The sequence below is a fragment of the Amblyomma americanum genome, chromosome 1 (genome assembly GCF_052857255.1).
Source record: "Amblyomma americanum isolate KBUSLIRL-KWMA chromosome 1, ASM5285725v1, whole genome shotgun sequence".
In the NCBI taxonomy this organism is placed as follows: Eukaryota; Metazoa; Arthropoda; class Arachnida; order Ixodida; family Ixodidae; genus Amblyomma; species Amblyomma americanum.
The window spans coordinates 241,295,654-241,317,176 of NC_135497.1; the positions used below are offsets into that span (position 1 = coordinate 241,295,654).

Here is a 21,523-nt window from a genome sequence, read left to right on the forward strand (position 1 = left end):
AAGAGGGCAAAGGCACTACTGTTGCAAGACTGCCCGCCAACGGACTTGTACATCGGTCGTTTTCTTACGACCGCGTCCCCCATGCATGCAGCTATAATGCACTCTGTGGTATATTCCATACCGTTCTCCCGGCGTATGCTTGTGGTGTGCATTGCTGTGTGAGCAGCCTCGCATTTTGTGGCCGACAGCACATTCATACCAGCAAGGAGACAGGCTGGTCACCGGGTGCGGGCGCTCTCGGGCCATCCCGTATACACCATGCACGCATCACGGCTCCAGCGGTTTGGCACCTTTATTGATCCCACGAAAAAGAACGCGAAAGTGCTCGAGCTGACTGCTCGGCGAGTTGGGGTGTGGGACCGTCGAGGTGCGTTTAGGTCAGCTGGCGAACCAGGAAAGCTGCCACGATGCCAGTCAGGACGCTCAGCAGCACGACGTTGACCAGAATGCAGGCCTGCTCCATGGCGCTGCGGTTGGCCAGGGAAGCGGCCGAGGCTGGCAGCAGAGGGGCGGCCAGGCTGACCACCGAAAACTGGCTGCGGCTCTCAGTTTGCTTGGTGTGGGATCCATTCTCGCGGGCCGGTCGAAAAAAGTAGCCACGCGGTGGTCCCGCCGGAGCCACAGAGGCCGCAGCACGCCCTGCGCAGTCGCATAGCACCCGCCAACCCATATATGGACATGCATGCATTCAAGCTGATTTTTCCTTCTAAATAACTGCCCAGCTGTTGAGCCCCGCTTCCAGTCACCCACCTGCCGATTCGGCGCGGGGATCCTTGAGGCGGGGAGCCTGTTGTGGAGCTGGCTTCTGCGGATCGTCTTGATCGGACATTGACTGCTGCAGCTGTTGCATCTGCTGTTGATATTGCTGCTGTTGCATATGCTGTCGCATCTGCTGCAGTTGGTGATGCATCTGCTGCATCTGTTGCATCTGCTGCATCTCCTGCATATCCTGCATTTTCTGCAGCTGCTGCATATGCATCAGGTGCTGAGATAGCGGGACCTGCAATAAGATAGCGCACTCGCAGGTTCACTGCATTGAATTGGGTGTACTTAATCAGCGTACTCAGGTGATATGGACGATCCTCGTGCCCTAAGCAGTGTGCGAGACCCCGGCTGCAGTTTTTCACAGCTTTGAGAAAATGCGCATGCATCGTGCTGTTGGCTATTACCTGCTCTGTTGGTGGCGGAATCTTCTGCGGTTCCGGCTCAGCCGAAGTATCACTTGATCCACTGCTGCTGGCAGTCGAAATCGAACTGCCGCTGCTCTCGTCACGCTTGTCACGCTGCTCGCTCGAGCCCTCCGAAGCAGTGCCTGCGCGAACAGACGCCGGTGTGAAAGAAAGATGGACCCGAGCTCGGCACTGGATCAAGCAGTGAAAATTTTAAGATTTAAATTTAGCGTTGAAAATGTAGTGCACTAAGTTGGTCCAAAGCACGATTCTCATTTAGGCCTACTAAGGCATAGGTGAAACCGGCGGGGTTATGGCTAAGGATACTCAAGTTCTCGCTTGGCCGCTGACCGGACGACGCTACTGAAATGAGCTGCTGAACAGCCAGCACGCTCTGTGAGGCGGGCACGGTACCAGCATAGTAGATGGCCGAGCGTGCATCCTCCTTCATGAGTTCCTTGGTTGGCGACCAGTCTGACTCAGCAGATTTCTCTCCGGGAGATACAGGCGAGCCCTGCTGCTTGCCCGCGGCCAGCGCCGTGGTTGGCCCGGCCACGTCCCCGGCCTGGTGCATCATGCCCACTTGCGTGACCACGGCGTGGTGCGCCGTGTTTTGGTTGTCCTGCGGGCCGGCCGCGGTCGGTTCCGCCTGGGGCCGGCGCCCCTGCTTCAACTCGTACGAGCCCATGGCGGGGTAAGCCACGTAGCCCGGCGCGTAAGGGTGTTCGGGAACGTAGTAGCTTCCGACCTCCGGCGGCCCGAAGGCCCTTCCCGGGGTCAGGCCAGCCTCCCTGGCGACCTGCAAGACGCCGGCCGCGGTCGCGCGTGAAGGGCGCGCGCGGCCACCGGCTACAAAAGGCAGCAGCATCATTACTCGCCTGCGGGTAGTGGCCAAGCGCCACGCAGCTGGCGCGTCCTGTGGCCGGCACGGCCATGTAGCGGTAGTCCCCGAGGGACTTGGACAGCGCGTCGCGGGACACGCGACGGCGGGAGTCCGGCGGGCAGGGCAGCGCATAGCTGGAAGCCGCCTTGCTGCGTGCCTCCTCGGCTTGAACTGGCCGCCGGTCGCTGCTGGCGCGACCCACGGGCGATGAGGCCATCGATGAGGTCTGACGGCGTTGCTGCTCCGGGCTCTTTTCGTCAGTCATGGCTGCGGGAGAACAGGCTGGCGGCCCTGCGAACGTTCTCTCGAGCTCTGGCGCAAGCCTGGGTGCGCTCGCCCTCGCGCGCCTCGGTCTCGAGCCGTTGGAGCACGTCGTTTTTCTCTGCAGCTTAGAGGCACGTGCATGGAGGACGAAAAAGGCTAGACGAATTTAATGCAGGCTAGAATGAAAGAGGATATGTCCCGCCAGCTATTGCAGCGTATGAAGGCACCCGTATACAAGGATCGACCGTGCTTTCAGCGCGCTCGTACGAGCAAAGCTGCTGAGTTTTCTCCATTCCAGTCTTCCGTTGGGGGTCGGCCTCATTTCCCTCCTTCCTTCAACTGTTCGCTCCCCATGGCGCAGTTCGGGTGCTGAAGTGACTGAAAAACTTTATTTACTCTGTTCAGGTGTCCATCCTAAGTTACTGCACCTTTTCTTTCCTCATAACCTCTGTCCCTTTCCCCGTTCCACTTCCCATGGGGCAGTTCGGGTGCTGAAGTGACTGAAAAACTTTCTTTACTCTGTTCAGGTATCCATCCTAAGTTACTGCACCTTTTCTTTCCTCATAACCTCTGTCCCTTTCCCCGTTCCACTTCCACAACAGTTCTTCACGAGCACTAACTATAGCAAACCACAAACTTTAATTCCATTTAAATTTAAAACGCTATCATCATCAACAACAGCGTCAGAACTTTTCCATTGGAATAATGCCAGCTGCCATGCTAAAAGTTACAGTATTACCCTTTCTGTCTTTACTGAACCTAAATCCGCCCCTCTCTATATACCAATAGGTCCGCCTGGTGATGCTGAGCCGCGCCGTTTTACCGTCTGTCTTTTTTTTCTTATCAAAATCATGTCCTGCTAATTAGCCTTTCTACATCTCCGGATTCTTGGACGATCTCCCAGTGTGGGCATGTACCACTAAACGCCTGGAGGACAGTAACAACACTTCCCAGCTCACCTGCCAGAAGGAACACCCACTCCACCCTCATTACCTCAAGCGGGAAATTTTGTATGAAAAACCACATCGCCACATTTTTTATTTATTTTTTGACGAAGAAAGCTAAAAAAATTCGTGCCGCAATACCCCCCCCCCCCCCCCCCCCCCGCCCCATCCCCTATAAGTTCGTCCCACCGCCTGAGTGACATTCTCACGGGCCAGCAGGTGAACGAAGGATTTTTTTATTATTGCACCATAAAACGTCGGTGTCACCACGGCAACACCTTTGATTCTGAGGAAACTACACTGAAAAAGAAAATGCATCGATCGTACCAGGGTACCCAGAATACCCCCCCCCCCCCCCCACACACACACACAAAACAAGAAACCGGCCGCACAGCCTGCTGAAAAGAAGAGACTCGCCGAAATAGGAACAAGCGGACTGCTCTACCTAATTACACCGCGTGTCACATGGCCTAAAGGATGTGGCTAGCAGGCATGCGGAGCTGATGTGCTTCTGTCCACCCCGCATAAATTCAGTCCCGTTTGTCTATCTTTCTCGGTCAGGCACGCAATGGTTGCGACGTTGACCAAAAGGTGAGTTTGTGAAATGCCGCGTTGGTGTATAGCGTGCACTATTTCGCTCTCATATGGCCACATCTATAGCCAGACTGGCAGATGTCCAAGCACTCTGACACGCGAACATAAATGGAATTCACATTTGTCAGTCCATTGCTGCGCGTGCGGCTGTTCCGCTCTTTTTGATGGGGCACAAGTGCTGCACGCTCACAAAGATCAAATAATAAGCGCGCACCTACATCCTTATGAGGTTCTGAGAATGTATTTTTGAGGGCATTGCATCGTCATGAGGATGTCCTTAACTAACCCTCAACAACTGTTGAGGACTTAAGTGCTCATCTGGTTCTATGGTCAGCCTCAGGACATCCTCAAACATGTCCCGGATGATTTCTTTTTGATCGGTTTTCAGGAAGTCAGATGATTTGCCGCAGAGAACATGCATTATTATTGCTTAATTACTGTGGCCAGCATGCACAGGGATTGTGCAAACCGTCGTGTTGTGCTTTTACTTTAGCCCTGTTTTCTTCACGCTGATGACATGTATCTACTTCAACTCGCCCAGTTCAGCATCATCGCGTTGTGAAACAGCTTCCTTTTTGCTTCTTTCGCTCTGAATTCTTACAAAAATAAAATTTCGCAAGTTTGGCTCTGCTCAGCAAGACTGGCTGCTCCGATCACACCTTTGTTGATGCCTGTGGGTTGTGCTTCGTGCAGTCTTTTCATGCAGCGATAACTATAGCCCTCTCTGGACACCTGCCACCTGGAATTATGCTGCCTCATGTGGCGAAGTCCCTGTGACAAGTACATCTACTGCAGCCCAAAAATATAACACACCAACCCCATCAGAAACATGCAGTACAGAGGACCTGGTTAAGAACCAAATATATTTCAAAATATATCCTCAAGACATATAATTTATTGGTCACAGTGATTTTCGTTACTACATCACTAGTGCACACAGATATATTCAACTAGACCTGTAGATTTTTGAAGCTCGCTTGATTTCAGTTCAATGCCAAATTATCGCCCAACGATAGGACGTTTGCCAGACATTCGAGCAATTCTCACCTTAGCGTCTTTCAGCATAGCACGAGCTGAGGACATCCTTATCAGGACATTTGTCCATGATGCACTTAAAAGGTGCTCAGGACGTCCTGTTAAGGATCAGGAAGCTTATACCATTTGAGGGCGTCCTCAGGACGTTTGGTATTGTCTGGGGGTACGTCATACCGAAATCAAAGGCACAAAATGTATCAGCGAGCCTTCGCCTGCCTTAGTAAAGAAAGAGCGTAGATAGCAGATGAGTGTTTCTTTTGGTTTAGGCCGTGATTACGCGCTATTCGTATTTCTTTGCTCTTTTTTTAACAAGCTCTAACCTATATATGTCGCTCCTTCAAATAAAGTTTATTTAAGGGTCAGCTGAGCGGGGTTTCTGTTTTTTTTCCTTCCGCTTGTGCGTTTTATTTGCGCGGTTTGTTCGGCCAAAATGAATGATTAGAAATGACTGTAGATAAGTTGCCTTGCAGCTATAATGCAGGCAATATAACAGCTTCCAACAGCAGGGGAAGGCTGCCAAGAAATACAAGCGAGAATCAAGCGTCGTTGCGACTGGCCACGACCACTGCACAAAGATGAGCGCACTCGCGATAGCACGTGTGAATCGCGTCACCTTATGCATTAGTAATGTCCAGCAGTCGCACTAATTGCCTCAAATTTTATTTTCTAGTGTGCGCGTGCTCATAATCTTGGCCTTCTTATACATCGGGAATCACTAATCGTCTTAATTAGTTAAAGAACATTCCTTGCACTAGTCCTGGAGTGTCCGCCGGGACAAGCGAGTACCACATGCGATTATGCGAAGCCTATTTACGAACATAGCAGTCTAGGGACCGAAAGGAAAGCATACAAAAAATTGGAGACAACGCTTAAGCTCCGCCGTAAGGGTATGACGCGATAGCGTTAATGTGTTAATAGCCATATATGAGGAATTGGTCATTCTCTTCTTTGCATTCGTAGGTCGCTAGGAGTCCTCATACCCCTCCTGGCTCAGCGGTGCAGCGGTTAAGCGATACGCCACTGCCCTGCGAGGCCAGGTGCTGCCAACGGTGGGGCTGGTGCGACCCAAGTTGCTCTTCCCGCGAAACCTCTCGCGACCAGTGATTAATTTAACTGCCGCCTGCCACGGTGGGCAGTTTTCTCACGATTCGGTGGAAAGGCAGTAATGACGACACAAGGTCACGTGACCTATAGGTGGCCCACCTGGCCGTTGCTTCTCTAGGGATTTTTCGTAGATATTTTTCCCACGGTCAACGACGCCGACAACAGACGCCGGCTTTTCTGCGACACAGGCTCCTTAACTATGCCGTGTTAAAACGAACGCACGTACTTGGCGCTCAAACGGTCCACGAACTCGCAAGACAAGCGTGGCCGCGTCTCCTCGTGTTTCCCATGCGGCGTGTTGTTACATCCAAAGCCCGAGCGGCAGAGCTGATGCAGGAGCAGACAACGTCCAGCGTTTACCCGGTTGTCCAACTGAGCTCGTGTATGATGTATGCATAGGTGACGTTGTACCTAGATAAGTCTTAGACTATGCAGCATATATATTATTTAGCGACACCCAAGGAAAGTGAGACCTCTCACACCTACTCATTTTTTGTCAATCATATTTTCAGGACATATATAGTAAGGGGAATGACTTTTAAACTAAATCGGTTCTACCCGGCTGACATATGCCCATATTTGTTTCGTGCGCTTGTTCAACGTTCTGAACAAAGACCGCTGTCGGGAGTAGCAATTCAAACAAAATTATTAATACCAGTTGATTGTTAGAAAAAAATCAGGCTTCTTCAGTTGGGCCCAGATGAGGCACTCTAAGGTACGTCTCATGGATTGGATGTACAGATTGGAGGTAGACGCTTAAATGGGAGGGCTATGCGCCTATATTTACAGCTACCTGAGCTTATTTGAGTGATTTGGCACTAAGTGCGTTTTTAAATTAACAGTTCATTGTAGATGAACATACCTGACTCTATAGTGTACACATTTACATTTCATTAGTAGCTTTGCTAAGCAACAGTAAAACATTTGCCCTCATGAGGACACCCTTCCTGATGAGTGTACGGGTGTTTCACTGAAGACTTGGTACAATCTTTAAAAAAAGGCTTTTTCAGTTAGAAGAGCGCTTTTTTCGGCATACCATTTGTCAGCGGTGTAGTGCATCAGAATACAGCTAAGACGTGCTAACTAGCAGGCTGGTTAACTAATATTCAATAGCTAACTCTTTAATTATTACTTTCGCGATCGTTAATTATTGAGAGGCGTGTAGCCAACCGTAATTAATATCCATTTCAGCTTTTAGAATTGCGAAAACGAGGTTATCGTCGGCGCTGTGGCTCAAGAACATTTGGCTATTTCAACGGGTTACCTGCACTGGAGGGGCTGCTTTGCCTGCAAGCTTCTTGAAAGCCTGTTTTGGCGCGATGTAGCCAATTTGTTTTCCTTCCTCCATGGCATACACGGAGCAACGTCGTCTGCTATCGTTGCTGCAATGCGGGCAGAGAGGTCTCTTGTTCCCTGTACTTTCGCGGGCGATCGAAGTAGCAGTCGTTCCTCACATAAGGGTGACTGGTACCGCAAAAGCGATACAGTAACGTTTTTTTTTTTTTCGGTATTAGGTAGGGTCCGGTCACACCAGGCCGATGGGACGCCGATCGACGGTCGGTATGCAGATGCTGTCGCTGACGCTCCGGTGTGTCACGCTATACCGACGACGACGCCAGCACGACCAACGGCCTCGTATCGCAGTAGTGTAAAGAGTGAGCTTAGTGGGAACCAGAAGGCTCTTCACAAATGCGGCCGAGCGAAAGCTTCATGCCCGGTGAGGCGGCGGCCTGGAAAACTGCGCTTGTGTGACCTTATCCATATCTAAAAAAAAAAAAGCGAAACGAGCGGCCGCATTTCATATCTTCACACTTTAATAGTAATCAGCGGGGAACTTTTGCCAGATTCTTGAATTTCGGTGGATGACGCCGCGGGTTCGTGTGTGCGATTTTGGCGACGCGGAGAGCGAATTCACAAGTTTTAGCGCATGCAAATAGCCGTTGAGCGTAGTTTTGGCTACAGTGACCTCATAGCGACGACTGCCTACATCGCAGGACGCGCATATAATAAGGAAACAGTGCCGATGTGACCCGGTGTCTGCAGAGCATGTGCTGAAGGCAGCCAGCAGCAGTCGTCGGCGTTGATTGTGGACAAATTTGGCTCTTTTCTTTAATGCAAGTGGTGGCCGAACGTATTTAACAGCGAAGCTGTTCTTGGTCGAGGCTTTCATGGGACAAGGCGTGGTAACGGGGGCGCAGCGATGTGGAGAGGGCATAGATTTGCGAGGGGGAGAGCAAGCGCCAAGCACAGGTGCAGTGTAGTGGTGAGAGGGGTAGCAGGCGCCTGGCACAGGTGGGCAGAGCCAAAGCGCAAGTGAGAGCACGCTCCGAGCGCAGGTGGGCGGAGTCAAGGAGAGGAGCAGAGGAGTCGGCCAATTGGAAAGCGCGCGCCCAACATATGGTTCGGATGGTTTGGTTTATGAGGGTTTAACGTCCCAAAGCGACTCAGGCTATGAGGGACGCCGTAGTGAAGGGCTCCGGAAATTTCGACCACCTGGGGTTCTTTAACGTGCACTGACATCGCACAGTACACGGGCCTCTAGAATTTCGCCTCCATCGAAATTCGACCGCCGCGGCCGGGATCGAACCCGCGTCTTTCGGGCCAGCAGCCGAGCGCCATAACCACTCAGCCACCGCGGCGGCTGGATGGTTCGGAGGAGCGCGCATACAGTATTGTGCGTTTTTATCGTGAAGACTCAAAAATTTCCCCACCTCAACCGCTGGCTGATTTGCGGTGAAGCTGCACACAGAGCTTACTATTGTATCGTAGCAAGTTTGACAACGGTACTTACTACTGAGTTGAGCCGTGCATGATGCGAAAACGTAATCGCCTACGTAGAGATCGGCGAACCAAAACCCGCACACGACGTTTTTTCGCTGAAAGGCGCAGTGGCGCCATCTGTTTTCGGCAGTCGAAAGCGTCACGACAAGGCCACCGAGACGAGTGTTGCAAGCAATATTCTTTGAAAGGTAAAGCCTCGTTAAATCAGTTGTTATATTTTTTTTTACGCTCAAGTAGCCGAAAATGTTCTAAGCGCTTCAGTTGAAGCAGACGAAACGACCGGAACGGCATATTCAAAGGGCCCGCGCTTCTTGCAACGCTCGCCTCGGCGGCCTTGTGGTGACGGTTTCGACCGTTGGCCGGGAACACCATGTTGAAAACCACAGCAAACACTCAAAATATAAAGGCATGGCAACAGGCATTCAAGTTTCTTTTTTTTTTAAGCAGTGCTTCAACAAGAATAAAAAGGTTACAGCTCAAAGTGACGTTTTAGGGCGGTTACAAACGCTTCGTAATCATTGGCAGATGTAGATTCCATGGACGGATGGCAAGGAGAGGTGAATGAAAGAAGAGATGAATTCTAGCAAATACTGGTTCGACTTTCAGTTGTTGATCAATGCGTGGGAGCCGGCCTCACCAACAATGCCAATGACACTGACATTAGATTTTGTGAAGAACAGGGCTTTAACAGTCGTTAATACATACAAAGGACGCCATGTCATCACAACCAAGAAGGCACTGGAAAATTTTTTTCTTGGGAATGTAGCGTTTATCTTGGTGGGGAATTGGCTGCATAATTGCAGTGTTGTAGGCGTTACCGAAAAAAAGTAACTAAATGCGTTACTCGTTACCCTTAAAAAAAAAAAGGAACGCGTTACCGCCCTCACGTACGTTACCTACAAAAAAAAAGGTAACGCGTTACCGTTACCCCCAAAAAGTACCGCGTGTTACTTTGCCGTTACTCATGGCCATAAATTATTAATCAGTGCGTCTCGCTGCAAGAACCCACGATAACAATTTTATAAAGCTCATATTTCACATAAAACTTCTAGCCCAAACAACAATTTTAGCCGAAATCTTGATATAACGAGAATATTTTGCTCAAATGTGGAGGAGCTCAGCAATGTTATAGGGGCCTAAAGTTGTCCGTAGAGCAGTTACATGTAATGGCTAATTCTAACTCTGTGGCACATGGTGAAGCCATTTTCTAGATGTGACACTAAATACACAAAATGACACTTCGCCATTAATTCTAACTTTACTAAGAAAACAGCCCTGAACTCTCAACAAATTTACAGTAATTCAGAAAAATGTGATATTCCAAATTGCTCGGCATGCTTACAGTCTTCAGAGAGTTTTGTGAGTGAGTGGTTTGGAAAGGGGAGGTAGCTAGCTAGGTAAAGGCAATTGGTGTGTGATTGCATGTTCGAGCACGTGTTTCGTGCTTTATGAGTATTCTGTCTCTTTATTTTAGTTGGGTGCGTCGTCAAGAGCAGGTGTTTTCTGGCATGCATGCAAGCTGCACAACGAGGGTCGTCGAGAACACCTGTACATTTTGTTCATTTGCAACGTCACTTTAAGTGCTCTGCGCTTCTTTTTTCTAAAGAAGAGGGCGGGGGGGAGAATTGGAATAAAAAGTAACAAGTAATGTGACACCTCACGTTACTGAAAAATGTTAACCTAAGTATGTTACCCGTTACAGGTCCCAAATGGTAACGAGTACGTTAGTAAGATACTGAAAAAAGTAACGCGTTACCGGTAATGCCGTTACTTGTAACGCATTACCACCAACACTGCCTAATTGTTAAGACTGAAAATGCTAATTTCACAAATGGAAAGCAGAGACAACCATGTAGCCAGTGGGATCTGAGTCCACGCTGTTGGCATGTCATGTCACATGAAGTGAGCTCAGTTGTGCTGTATGAGCGAAGGCAGTGACTGTCTTCCGTGATGGCTGTGGCCTCTTTGAAAAAGAAACAAGATGGCTGAGACTCCTGACTCTGCCAAGTTGCAGTAAATTTTTTATACATATTACTTCCAGAAACGAAATTGGCTGCATTCCATACAGAGCACATGCACTTGCCTCTTTTCATTTTTGTTGTCCGAGTTGTCGTGCAATGTCAAGATGCTATTGAATTGCTACAGTGTTACCATTTTCCATCTCCCCTTCAAAAAGTAGTTTCTTTAAATATCTATGAACACCACAGTTTTGCTTTAGTGTTTTCTTGTTTAAAATGCCGCATTAGACAATAGCATACTGGGATCACCCCATTATATTCACTAACACTACTAAATTTATAACTGATTTTCTTCCCGGTGCTGTTGTCATTTCACAAATTGAACGAAGGCAGTCACATGCAATTGATGTTTATAGGTACCATGAGGCATGCAAAAAAATGGCAGTATGGTTAACCATATGTTGTCTGTTGTCACTCTACCACTTGAAGCAGGATAGCTTGGCCATTGCAGAGAATCAAAACTATGCATGAGCAATTATATTGCTGTTTTTTCTATACCTCATGCGACCTTAACACCAACTGCACGTCACAGCCACCGTTCTGCTGACAAAACAAAAAGTAAAAGAACATCAAGGTTTGTAGCCGTATGACTGCACTTGGGTGGGTGCTATAGTGAGTAATTACTCCCTTATTCGTTTAGAAAATCTATTCTAAATTACTTAGCAGCTGTAGATGCACACCATGCAGTGATCCATGTATTTTAATTTCAAATGCATCATTTGAAAGAAAAAAGCACTCAAATAAATTAGGTGCCTACAGTGTTTTAGACCTTACAACTTTATGAACTGGCTTATTTTTATAATAAAGTCCACATATCTTCCTTCGCTATACGTTTTGTCGCCAACCAGAAGATTTGAGGTGTTAAAATATAAATTTGTTTGCTTTTTGAATGCTCCTACTGCTATTCCCGTCTCAGCAGGTCATGCATTTTGATTGTTTTGAAGTTGTCAGCAGACAATCCCCGTGAATATGAGAGCAAGAAATAAACTTATGTTCTTGAACAAATACTTCCAATAATAAAGAGAAAATCTTGAGCTGTCATGATAGTTGGGGCAGTTGGTTTCCTCAAGCATAATAGATGTGTAATAAAATCCTGCTGACACAATGACAAGAAGTTCTACTTCTTTCACATGGTAGCAAGCACAAAACAAATGTTTTTACACATTTTGAACCTGCCAAGTAAATAAATGACAGTCAGGTAGACCGAGTTTGACTTGACCTAACTTTTTACTGCAGTTGTGCTCCTCAAGCCTTGGAGACGCTCACTAAACATAGTGCACCAGAAAGGTCATTATAGCTTTCTCCAGCTGCACATAGCACATACCTATGCAGCTAGTCAAACTGCAAGAGACAACTGTTATTAAGGAAAGCAAATACATATAAGGAACATGTACTTAACATACCTGCTAAACTTATGAGGTGGACTGAAACTCATCTACGAGATAGAGTGGTTCTAGTTGGCATATTGTGATCTTACAAGAATGTTTTGTCTTGCATCCTGCAAGGTTCTGTTTTGGGCCCACTTCTTTTTCTGGTGTTGACAAATGACCTTGCTGAAAGTGTTACTAGCCCAGCCAGACTTTACGCTGATTATTGCTGTTATTCATCTCAACGTTGGCTCTAAAACTGAGGATGACCTCAACTCTGTCCTATCGTGGTGCAGCACGTGGAACATGAAAGTTTATATTTCTAACTGCAATGTGACAAGGTTCACTAATAAAAAGTGGTCTTTCATTAAAGATTCCCTGATCAATGACTTTCTCTTGTCTGTTGTGACAGAGTTCCAATACCTTGCGGTTATATTTTCGAGCTCGATGTCATGGAACGCTCATGCAGAGTACTGAATGGCAAAAGCTTGCGAGTCACATGTTGAACTTCTTGCAACACAACTTCAGACATGCTCTACCGGAGCTATAACAAACCTTGGAAATCGCAAATGTTCACTCCATCCTGCAATACGTGTGTGCGGCGTGGGACCTGGCAACAAAAAAGAATATAGACTTGAATGTATACAGAAGCGTGCAGCTCTATTTGCGACAGGAGACTGATTTAACGAATCGTTCATTTGATATTGTGAAACGTTTGGGGTGGCCCTTGCTTTCTGATACAACTATGTTTGCTTTTTAATATCCTAAAATTCAAACTGGAATTTTCAGTGAACTTTGCATTAAAGAAACCTACTTATGTGTCTACCCGTGTGGACAACAGCATGAAAATAACAATACAGCTGCCAACCAAATATTTTAAAAATTTTCTTTTTTCCCCCCCACACAATACATGAGTGCAACAGTTTGCCAGATCCCATTAACACTGTGCCTTCTTTGTCGTTGTTTTTGTATTACTACATGGCCATATTTTTATATCTGGACACAGCTGAACTGTTGCAGTGTTTATTTTTCATTTGTATACTGTATGTATTCTGTATGAGGCACTCCATTTCTACAGTTCATCTTATTTTTTCATACCTCTGCTCTATAATAATGTCCCGAAGGGCCCTGTAGGAACCCGAATAAATAAATAGATATTTAAATAAATAAATAAATAAATAAATAAATAAATAAATAAATAAATAAATAAATAAATAAATAAATAAATAAATAAATAAATAAATAAATAAATAAATAAATAAATAAATAAATAAAATTGCTACCTTTATTAGTGCTCCAGTTTTTTCAAGCAGTGCCCTTAAGACTGTAATACATATGTACCACTCCTGCCAGCGAGTGAAAATTCGCAAGGAACCATTTGCTCCTCTTTCCGAGTGTTTCTAGCTAGACATTGACTGCTTCAAAGGCCACCGGTTTCCCACATTCGTTGCCTGTGCAAAAAAATTAAAGTCAAGCGACAATAATAAAGTGAAGAGCACGTTAAATCACCTTCAGTTACATAAATTATGCATCGTCTAATAACACAACTTGCCAAACAAATTTTTTAAACTCGTGGAGGGGTACAAAAGGACTCGCCCTCGTAATAACACTGAGGTGAGTTAGCATTGTTATCACAAATACTGCTAGCACAAATCTGCATGGACAGTCACAAGGAAGATATGTAGGAACATTAATGTGAGAAGTTGGGATAGTTTATACGTATTAATGGTAGACGAGCACAAAAAAGATGAAGATGGCAGAGAAGACAGCACGACACAAGTGCATGTGCCCGCCTCGGTGGCTCAGTGGTTATGGTACTCAGCTGCTGACCCAAAAAACACGGGTTTGATCCCGATCAAATTTCAATGGAGGCGAAATTCTTGAGGCCCATGTATTGTGCGATGTCAGTGCACGTTAAATAACACTTGGTGGTTGAAATTTCCAGCGACCATCACGACGGCATCCCTCATAGCCTGAGTCACTTTGGGATGTTAAACCCAATAAACCAAACCAAACCCCAAGTGTGCGTGTTTTGTTGTCTTCTCTGCAGTCTTCTTTTTTTTTCACTTATATACCATGAATGTAGAAGCATGCCTGACAGTTTAAAATCTCGCCACACTGAGTATATTGCACGGTTCATACTAATGTAAGTACATTATTAATAAAGCAGGCCATATACAAAGGCTGCAAACACACCTTTGTGGCCACTGCCTGTGAGCAGAAACATGAAAACATGCTTGTTTTTGCAAATCACATGCCGCTATCTACTCCGATCTACACCATAAAACCAACGTTGTGTGCTGAACAACACTGGCCAAAACAGCATGTGCAACCCATGTGTGGCATATCACAGCAGGCTCAAGGGTGACACTAAGGAAATGATGACACAACTAAATCAATTGTGGTGTTAATTACTTTGAGTGCAAGCCCACATTTAACAGGCCACTATCGAAAAATGCTAAACTTAGAGAAGCTGTGTATACGTCATGTGCGTCTTGACATGCAGCACATCAGATAAGTACACAGCATAACAGGCCTTGCACAACAGTGCATCTCCTGGTGACACTGTAGTTCCATTTTGATCTTCAATTTGCTTATACAGTAAGTACCTTGTCACAAATGGTATTCTAGAAGGTGTTGCTTGCCAATGTTCTGGGCCCACTTTCCATACTTCCTTTTTTTTTCGCAGGTAGATGCAGGATTTGCAATAAGGCAGATTGCTCATAGTTAGCAGTATTCCAAGGCATTCACCTGATAAAGCCCAATCAGCATTTGTACACATTAAGTAGATTTACATTATTACCTCATTTTCCCTACAATTACACCAAAAGTTACATAGCTATCTCATAGATATCTCAGTCTAAATGTTAAAGCCACAAATAGTGTCTTCACAAATGAGATTGTGTACAAATCAGAAACAGAGCTGAAGAAAGTGTACTGCTATGGCAGCTACGTGCAAACATGTACTACCAGGTTCTTCATACAAAAAGAACATAAAACAATTGCTGCTTACGTCGTCGCCAAGAGGTGCCAGGATACGCCCTGCAGCTTTGGTGTCACACGTTCTAGGACAGGTTACACATGCTGCTAGATGCATTTTTTATATTTACGGTGGTTTTTTAGCAGTGCAGTGCTCGCCTCTTTTTCTCTACCAGTTTCTCACCTTCATGTGTTGCAACATAAACCCATAGTTGTCATTACTGTCCACAACGCTAATCCACAACTATTCTAGTTTACTTTATCGCGGCTCTCAAATCGTGTCTCACATCTTTTGGCCAGCCCCGCTGTAGACCCGGCCGCCATCTCGTGGCTATATATATTTATTTACTTATTTGAAATACCTTACAGGCCCATAGGGCATTGTGTAACGGGGGCGGCAAAACATCCAGATCATATTTAAAAGGGGACAAACAAAATCAAGAAAACATGATCAGTAAAAACTTGAAACACCTCAATATAATACAGAACAGTTGACATAGGAACACAGAAATAGGAACGCATGATAATAAAGGTAAAGTTGACATAGGAACACCGAAGTAAATCCAAAAAAGTGACCCAGGGTACATCACACAAAAAAATAAAATTAAAAAGCACATGGCGTGTTTGCTAGTGTCAACAAAATTTGGAAACAAATACAAACAAAAAGAGGGAAAACAGTAAACGAAATGCATAACAGAAAACATAAAAAAGATTGCATCAACATGTTAAGATGGCTTCAGTGAAATGTGCAATGAGTTGGTGATGGGAGGTATCAGGATTAGACAGCGAGGCGATGTTGTCTGGGAGGTTATTCCATAATCTCATGGCTCGTGGAAGTGCTGATGAATTGAAAGCTGATGTGTCACCATAGATGCCTGTAAAACAGATGATTGTGCAATCTTTTGGATGTGCGAGATGGGACATCTAGGTGAAATGAGCATGATCTATTGGAGTGCACGTGCTTGTGAAATAATGTTAGCAAAGCGATGTCACGGCATATGCCTAAAGATTGCAAAGAAAGATCGGTTTTAATCTGAGTGACGCTTGAATGGTAGTTATAGTTTTTAGAGATGAATCGGGCTGCCCTATTTTGAATGGTTTCTAATGTGGTGACCATGTTGTTGTAATAAGGAGACCAAATGGAGCAAGCGAACTCAAGCTGTGGTCGAACAAATGTTAGGTATGCTAGTTTCCGAATATTAGCAGGAGAATTTGGTAAGTTATGGCTATGTACCCTAATGAATTTGAGGCCACAGCGCATATGGAAGTGATATGAAAAGACCATGAAAGATTGGACGAAAGGTTAACACCAAGGTATTTTTAATGGGATACATGGGAGAGTAAGTCGTCTTGAATATGGTATGTATAGTTAGAATTGTTATGTTTCCAGCTGAATGAGATGATTTTACATTTTGATATATACGTTAAGGGTCATTAACCATTTATTGCACAACTCATTAATAAGAAGATCTGATTGGAGTACCAGATGGTCGTTAGCAGATTTAATAGGGCGGTAGATAATACAATCATCCGCAAATATTCGCATAGAGGAAGATACGTTAATAGGTAAGTCGTTTATATATATAAGAAATAATAAAGGGCTGAGTACACTGCCCTGCGGCACACCGGAAGTAACTGGGGAAAGGTTAGAGGACAAATTATTAACAAATACGAACTGTTGGCGATCTGTGAGGAAGTTACAAAGCTATGATAAAGTTAACGAGTCTATACGGAGTGATGATAATTTTGTAATCATACGGCAGTGAGCTACGCGGCCAAACGCTTTGGCAAAATCAAGAAATATACAATCAGTTCGCAGGTTATCGTTTATATTAAAATGCAAGTCAGTGGTTAGTTCGAATAACTGTGTTTCACAGGAATGACTCTTTCTAAACCCATGTTGATTACGGTAAAAAGAGTTATTGTGCTCAAGATGACAGAAAACATGAGATGCAATTATATGTTCTAGCATTTTGCAGCAGATGCACGTGAGAGATATTGGGCGATAGTTTTCGACTGAGGTTTTGTTTCCAGTTTTAAATATAGGTATGACTTTAGCTATTTTCCAGTCAGAGGGCAGAATTCCTGTAGTTAGTGATTGCTGAAAAATATGGAATAAGAATTTACTACTTACTGAAATGGTATTTTTTAATATTTTAGAATTAATGCCATTAATACTCGCTGAAGTAGATACCTTAAGATTATTTATGAGACACATAATACCTTCCTCAGTTATTTCAATGGCTTTCATGTACTAGTGATAACCGCGATCGAGAACTTTGGGTAAATTAGAGTGGTCCTCAGAAGTGAACACAGATGAGAAGAAGGTGTTAAATATATTGCGGGGCACTCATTGTTTGGAATGGGGCTGTTGTTAGTTTGTAAGGAAAGGGAACTAGTGTTACGACTAGGGCATATCTGCTTCCAAAACTTTTTAGGATTAGTTTTCATTAGTGATGGAAGATCGTGTGTGAAATATTTATCCTTTGCTGATGATAAGGCACAGCAGTAATGTTTCAGGCAGACACTGTCCGAAGCAGAAAGGGTACCCGCACGCTAAGCAGTCCGGTATAGCCTCTTTTTCCTGTTCCTTAGTTGCTTAAGTTTCTTTGTAAACCAATTGTTAGTTTTATCTTTGGTAATTGTGATCAGAGGAACATACTGGGTTACCAAGGATGAAACGCTGTCTTTAAAGAGTATCCAGTTTTCTTCAATGCTCCGGCTGTTAAATGAGGGTAGAAATTAACGGTAAAAGAAGGTTTGGAGTTCAGTGTTGATAGCTGTGAAGTTAGCCTTACTGTAGTCGCAAATTTTTTTCGTCACAGAGTCCATAAACGGAACCGGAATGTCTAAACTTAGTTGAAGTAAATGATGATCACTAAATCCTTCCAAGTGTCTGACTTCTCGTATCGCCTAGGGTGCTGTTGTAAGTACTAGATCTAAAATGTTGTTTTCGCGGGTAGGTTCCTTAACGATTTGAAAGAGGTTGTAATCGAATGTCAGGTTACAAAATTCTGTTGAAATATGACAAGATGATGATAGTTGAGCCCAGTTGATTAAAGGGTAATTAAAATCTCCTATGAAATAGATGCTATCAGCAGGACATAGTTCGGTTGCTTTAGTAATATAATACTAATGCGCAGCTCATTAACAAAAGACTAACTAGAATCAGGTGGACGGTAACAAGCGCCTATGAATAACTTAATGAAAGACATTAGACAGGCTGCCCAGACAATCTCAAGATTTGACTCGGTGTTTATTGCATATGATGATATTGCCTTCTTTATTCCCAGAAGAACGCCACCGCCTCTTTTATCAATACGATCACGCCTGTATATGTTGTATGAATATGCACCAGGAAGAATTTCATTGTCGGTAATGTTAGGATTCAACCATGTTTCAGTAAGAATGACGATGTGCGGTTTGCTATCGTCCAGAAACGAAGAGAGCAGATCGCGTTTTGGGACGAGGCTGCGGATGTTGGCGTATGACAATGATAGTGGATAATACTTCGTACTTGCACTCGACTCGCGGGAATCCTTTGCACGTTTACTGTGGTCTAGCTATCTGCTTGTCGGCACAACACTGTCTGTAATGGTGTAATAAACAAAGGTCTTTGCTGCCATGTGCAATTTATCAAAAGACAACCTGAAAGGCTTGTTTTGTGCTTTGGCAAATGCTTACAATTTCTTTCTAATACTTCGTGTTGCTGGCGAGAAATCTTCTCCGATGGAAAAGGAAGTTCCTTTCAGTTAACGTGCACATGAAAGAATCTGCACTTTGTCCTTGAAAGACAGCAGTTTTGCTATAATTGGTGTACGCTTATCGGCACCATATTTCCTTAGTCTGTGTACACGTTCGAACTGTGTACTTGTTGCACTTATGTCGAGCCTTTCTGAACAAAACTGGATGATTTTCTGCTCAGACGCTGCCCAGTCTTCGTCAGGATCGCCTTCCACTCCAAAGAAAAGAAGGTTGCACCGACGCAACCGATTTTCGTTATCATCGCACCTAGATGCAATTAAGAAGAGCTGGTTCGAGACAGAACTAAGAGCTTGTTTGGATGTGCCGGCTTCTTCTCAACGTTTCTTGGCAATTGATGTTTCTAGTGTCACTATTTTTTTATTTAAAAGTTCTGCTGCTTTCTGCGAGGCCGCTTGGTCTTTCGCTATTTTACCTCCACCTTCATTAGTCTTGCGCGCCTCCAGTGCAGCCACTTTTTCAGTCAAGTGTTTCAATGTGTTCGCAGTGGCAGCCTCCCTCTCCTTGGAACAGTTGAGCTCCTTTAACAAAGTAGCTTGGCATTCTTCGAGCTTACGGGTTGTTTCTAGTAATGATGTACACGTTTCGTCCAGTTTCTTCAGTCCTTCTAAGGCAAGGGCAAACTCCTCAGCTTCAGCCTTCAACATGGGACCAGGATTAGATTCAATATCACCCGAAAGCATCAAAAGTACACCAGACAGTAATTGCCACATCCACTTCAACAGACCGAGTAACCGCTTTGACACATCAAGGAGCTCTGGTGGGCAAGACACTGCGAACAGACAGTAATTGCTGCTTCTAATACTTAATGAAGATTTCATGTAACTGGCCTGGAAAACGAACGGGTGTGAGCACATCATCGCTGGCGCGGTGAAGGGAGGGCCAACAGTCACTGAAACCAAGGTGCATAGGTGAATGTGTAATTTTTTTATTATTATTTTTTATTGTTGCGCTTAGCAGTGGGATAATAATACTTAAATTAATCTATCGGCTGTTGGCTCCCTTCATAAGTTTGTCAAAACGAGCTCCTCATTTACTTCACTTTGTTTGCTATATATATATGTGGTACATTTAGGTTTTCTTCGATTTTATCTGAAACTTACAGATCACAAACTTGCCGTAGTCAGCTTTCCTCTCTATTTTCTAGCTCTGGTCAAAATTCTCCGGGAGCTCGAGCTAATCAAAGTGCAGCAAGCTCGACAGGCAGCTAGCCGTACTTTCAAAAATAGCTGCGGAAGTCATCTGTGAAGCACAGTCTGCAGACACAGTTGCACCAGATGACATGCCTATATACCCGGTGAAGACACAGGAAGAACTTGATATCCTGGAACCAAGCACAAAAGATGCGGCAACCTTTGCTACACTAGTAAGTCAAATATCCTTATCATTTCACTCTTAATCAAAAATAATAGGTGGGATTTGACATGTTTGCATTCTGTGGTTGCTTCCTTACTTTCAGGTGAAGACTCTAGGCCAAATTGGTGGAACAGATATTCGCGGCACAACAAGGCGGGTGTTCAGAAGTTTAGTTTCTGATGATATTGCCGTTCAGTACAACTGGACAGAAAGGAAAGGAAATAAAAGAGCAGGAAAGCTGGCCATCATCCGCCTTGTATTCGGTAAGAGTATACCCAGACTGCACTGACACTGTTCTTTTTTTTTTCCATAAAAACACTTGTGCACCTACAGTGGTGGTCCTGATCGTTGCAAACATTGCTTCCAGCTGCTGTCCGTGTAACCCGCAGTGCAATAGATGACGAGATGGCACGAGCCCTTGCTGACTGGCTGCGCTTTAGCAACTCACGGCTCACTGCAGCCAAGGCAAGCAACAGTCTCACTTTTGCATGCATACTAATGTGGCAATATAAAGCAGCAGTCTTTAGAAGCAAACATGTTGTTATGCTGACTGGCAGAAACAGTTTGGAATATTCATATATGGGTCAATTTTTTCGGTTTTTGCAAGCTCCTGGTATGCAAATATCACCTGGCATTTTTTTTTCGCAAGAAAAATTACTCTGCATTTGCAGAGTAATCACCGAGAACCACGAGCTCAAGGCCATCTAGTATAGCGCCCACATAGGGCTCAATGCTGACAATAATAAATGTTTTCCAATCCAATCTGCATTTGCACTTTTCGTCATGAACAGGTGTTACCTAAAACTCACACTTGCTATTCAGAGCGAGATCACATTCGCTGACAGCCCACCATGCTTAGATGTTACATGTTGAGCATTACAGCTCACTTGCATGCAGAGACAAGAAATAAAAGTTTGGTATGGGCTTCACTTGCTTGTACGTGTTTCCGGTGTGTGCAGTGTGGTTTGGCCACTGCCGAATAATGCAATTTCGCCTCCATCTGTATTTTGGCTGCATTTGCCTTTTAAGGAATTCCGAGGAGAACTCCCTTAACGTTTTTTTTGTCCCGAGTAGAATGCGATAGCTGTGCCTTTTATGATTTTGACATATCTTTGGTAGCAAGAAATGCTTTCATTGCTGACGAGGTCACAGTGAAAATTGGCATATGCGGATTCTTATGCTCTCCTGTTTTCAACTTACAGTTGGATGTTTTAGCTGACTGTGCACTTGCTTTTTGCATCTGTACTTTTAGATGGAAAGAATATAT

The 21,523-nt window shown here is 44.9% G+C and overlaps 2 protein-coding genes across 3 annotated transcripts; one reads left to right on the forward strand and one right to left on the reverse strand.

The window, feature by feature from the left end:
* Positions 1 to 269: 269 nt before the first annotated feature.
* Positions 270 to 8,799, reverse strand: LOC144114826 (uncharacterized). Of its 2 annotated transcripts, XM_077648812.1 has the most exons (6): positions 8,785 to 8,799; positions 2,048 to 2,343; positions 1,584 to 1,968; positions 1,170 to 1,312; positions 751 to 1,000; positions 270 to 639 (listed from the first exon to the last, which is right to left on the reverse strand). In XM_077648812.1, the coding sequence occupies exons 2-6, from the start codon at positions 2,315 to 2,317 to the stop codon at positions 374 to 376; spliced, it is 1,314 nt and encodes a 437-aa protein (XP_077504938.1). In that variant the 5' UTR covers positions 2,318 to 2,343; positions 8,785 to 8,799; the 3' UTR covers positions 270 to 373. The 2 variants fall into 2 exon arrangements, with proteins under 2 accessions (XP_077504938.1, XP_077504937.1); XM_077648811.1 differs by lacking the exon at positions 8,785 to 8,799 and having other exon boundaries at positions 2,048 to 2,421.
* On the forward strand, positions 3,829 to 20,964 carry LOC144116224 (uncharacterized). The gene is made up of 4 exons (XM_077650955.1): positions 3,829 to 3,851; positions 20,092 to 20,266; positions 20,360 to 20,519; positions 20,624 to 20,964. Exons 1-4 carry the CDS (start codon positions 3,829 to 3,831, stop codon positions 20,962 to 20,964), a joined length of 699 nt encoding a protein of 232 aa, XP_077507081.1.
* Positions 20,965 to 21,523: the final 559 nt, after the last annotated feature.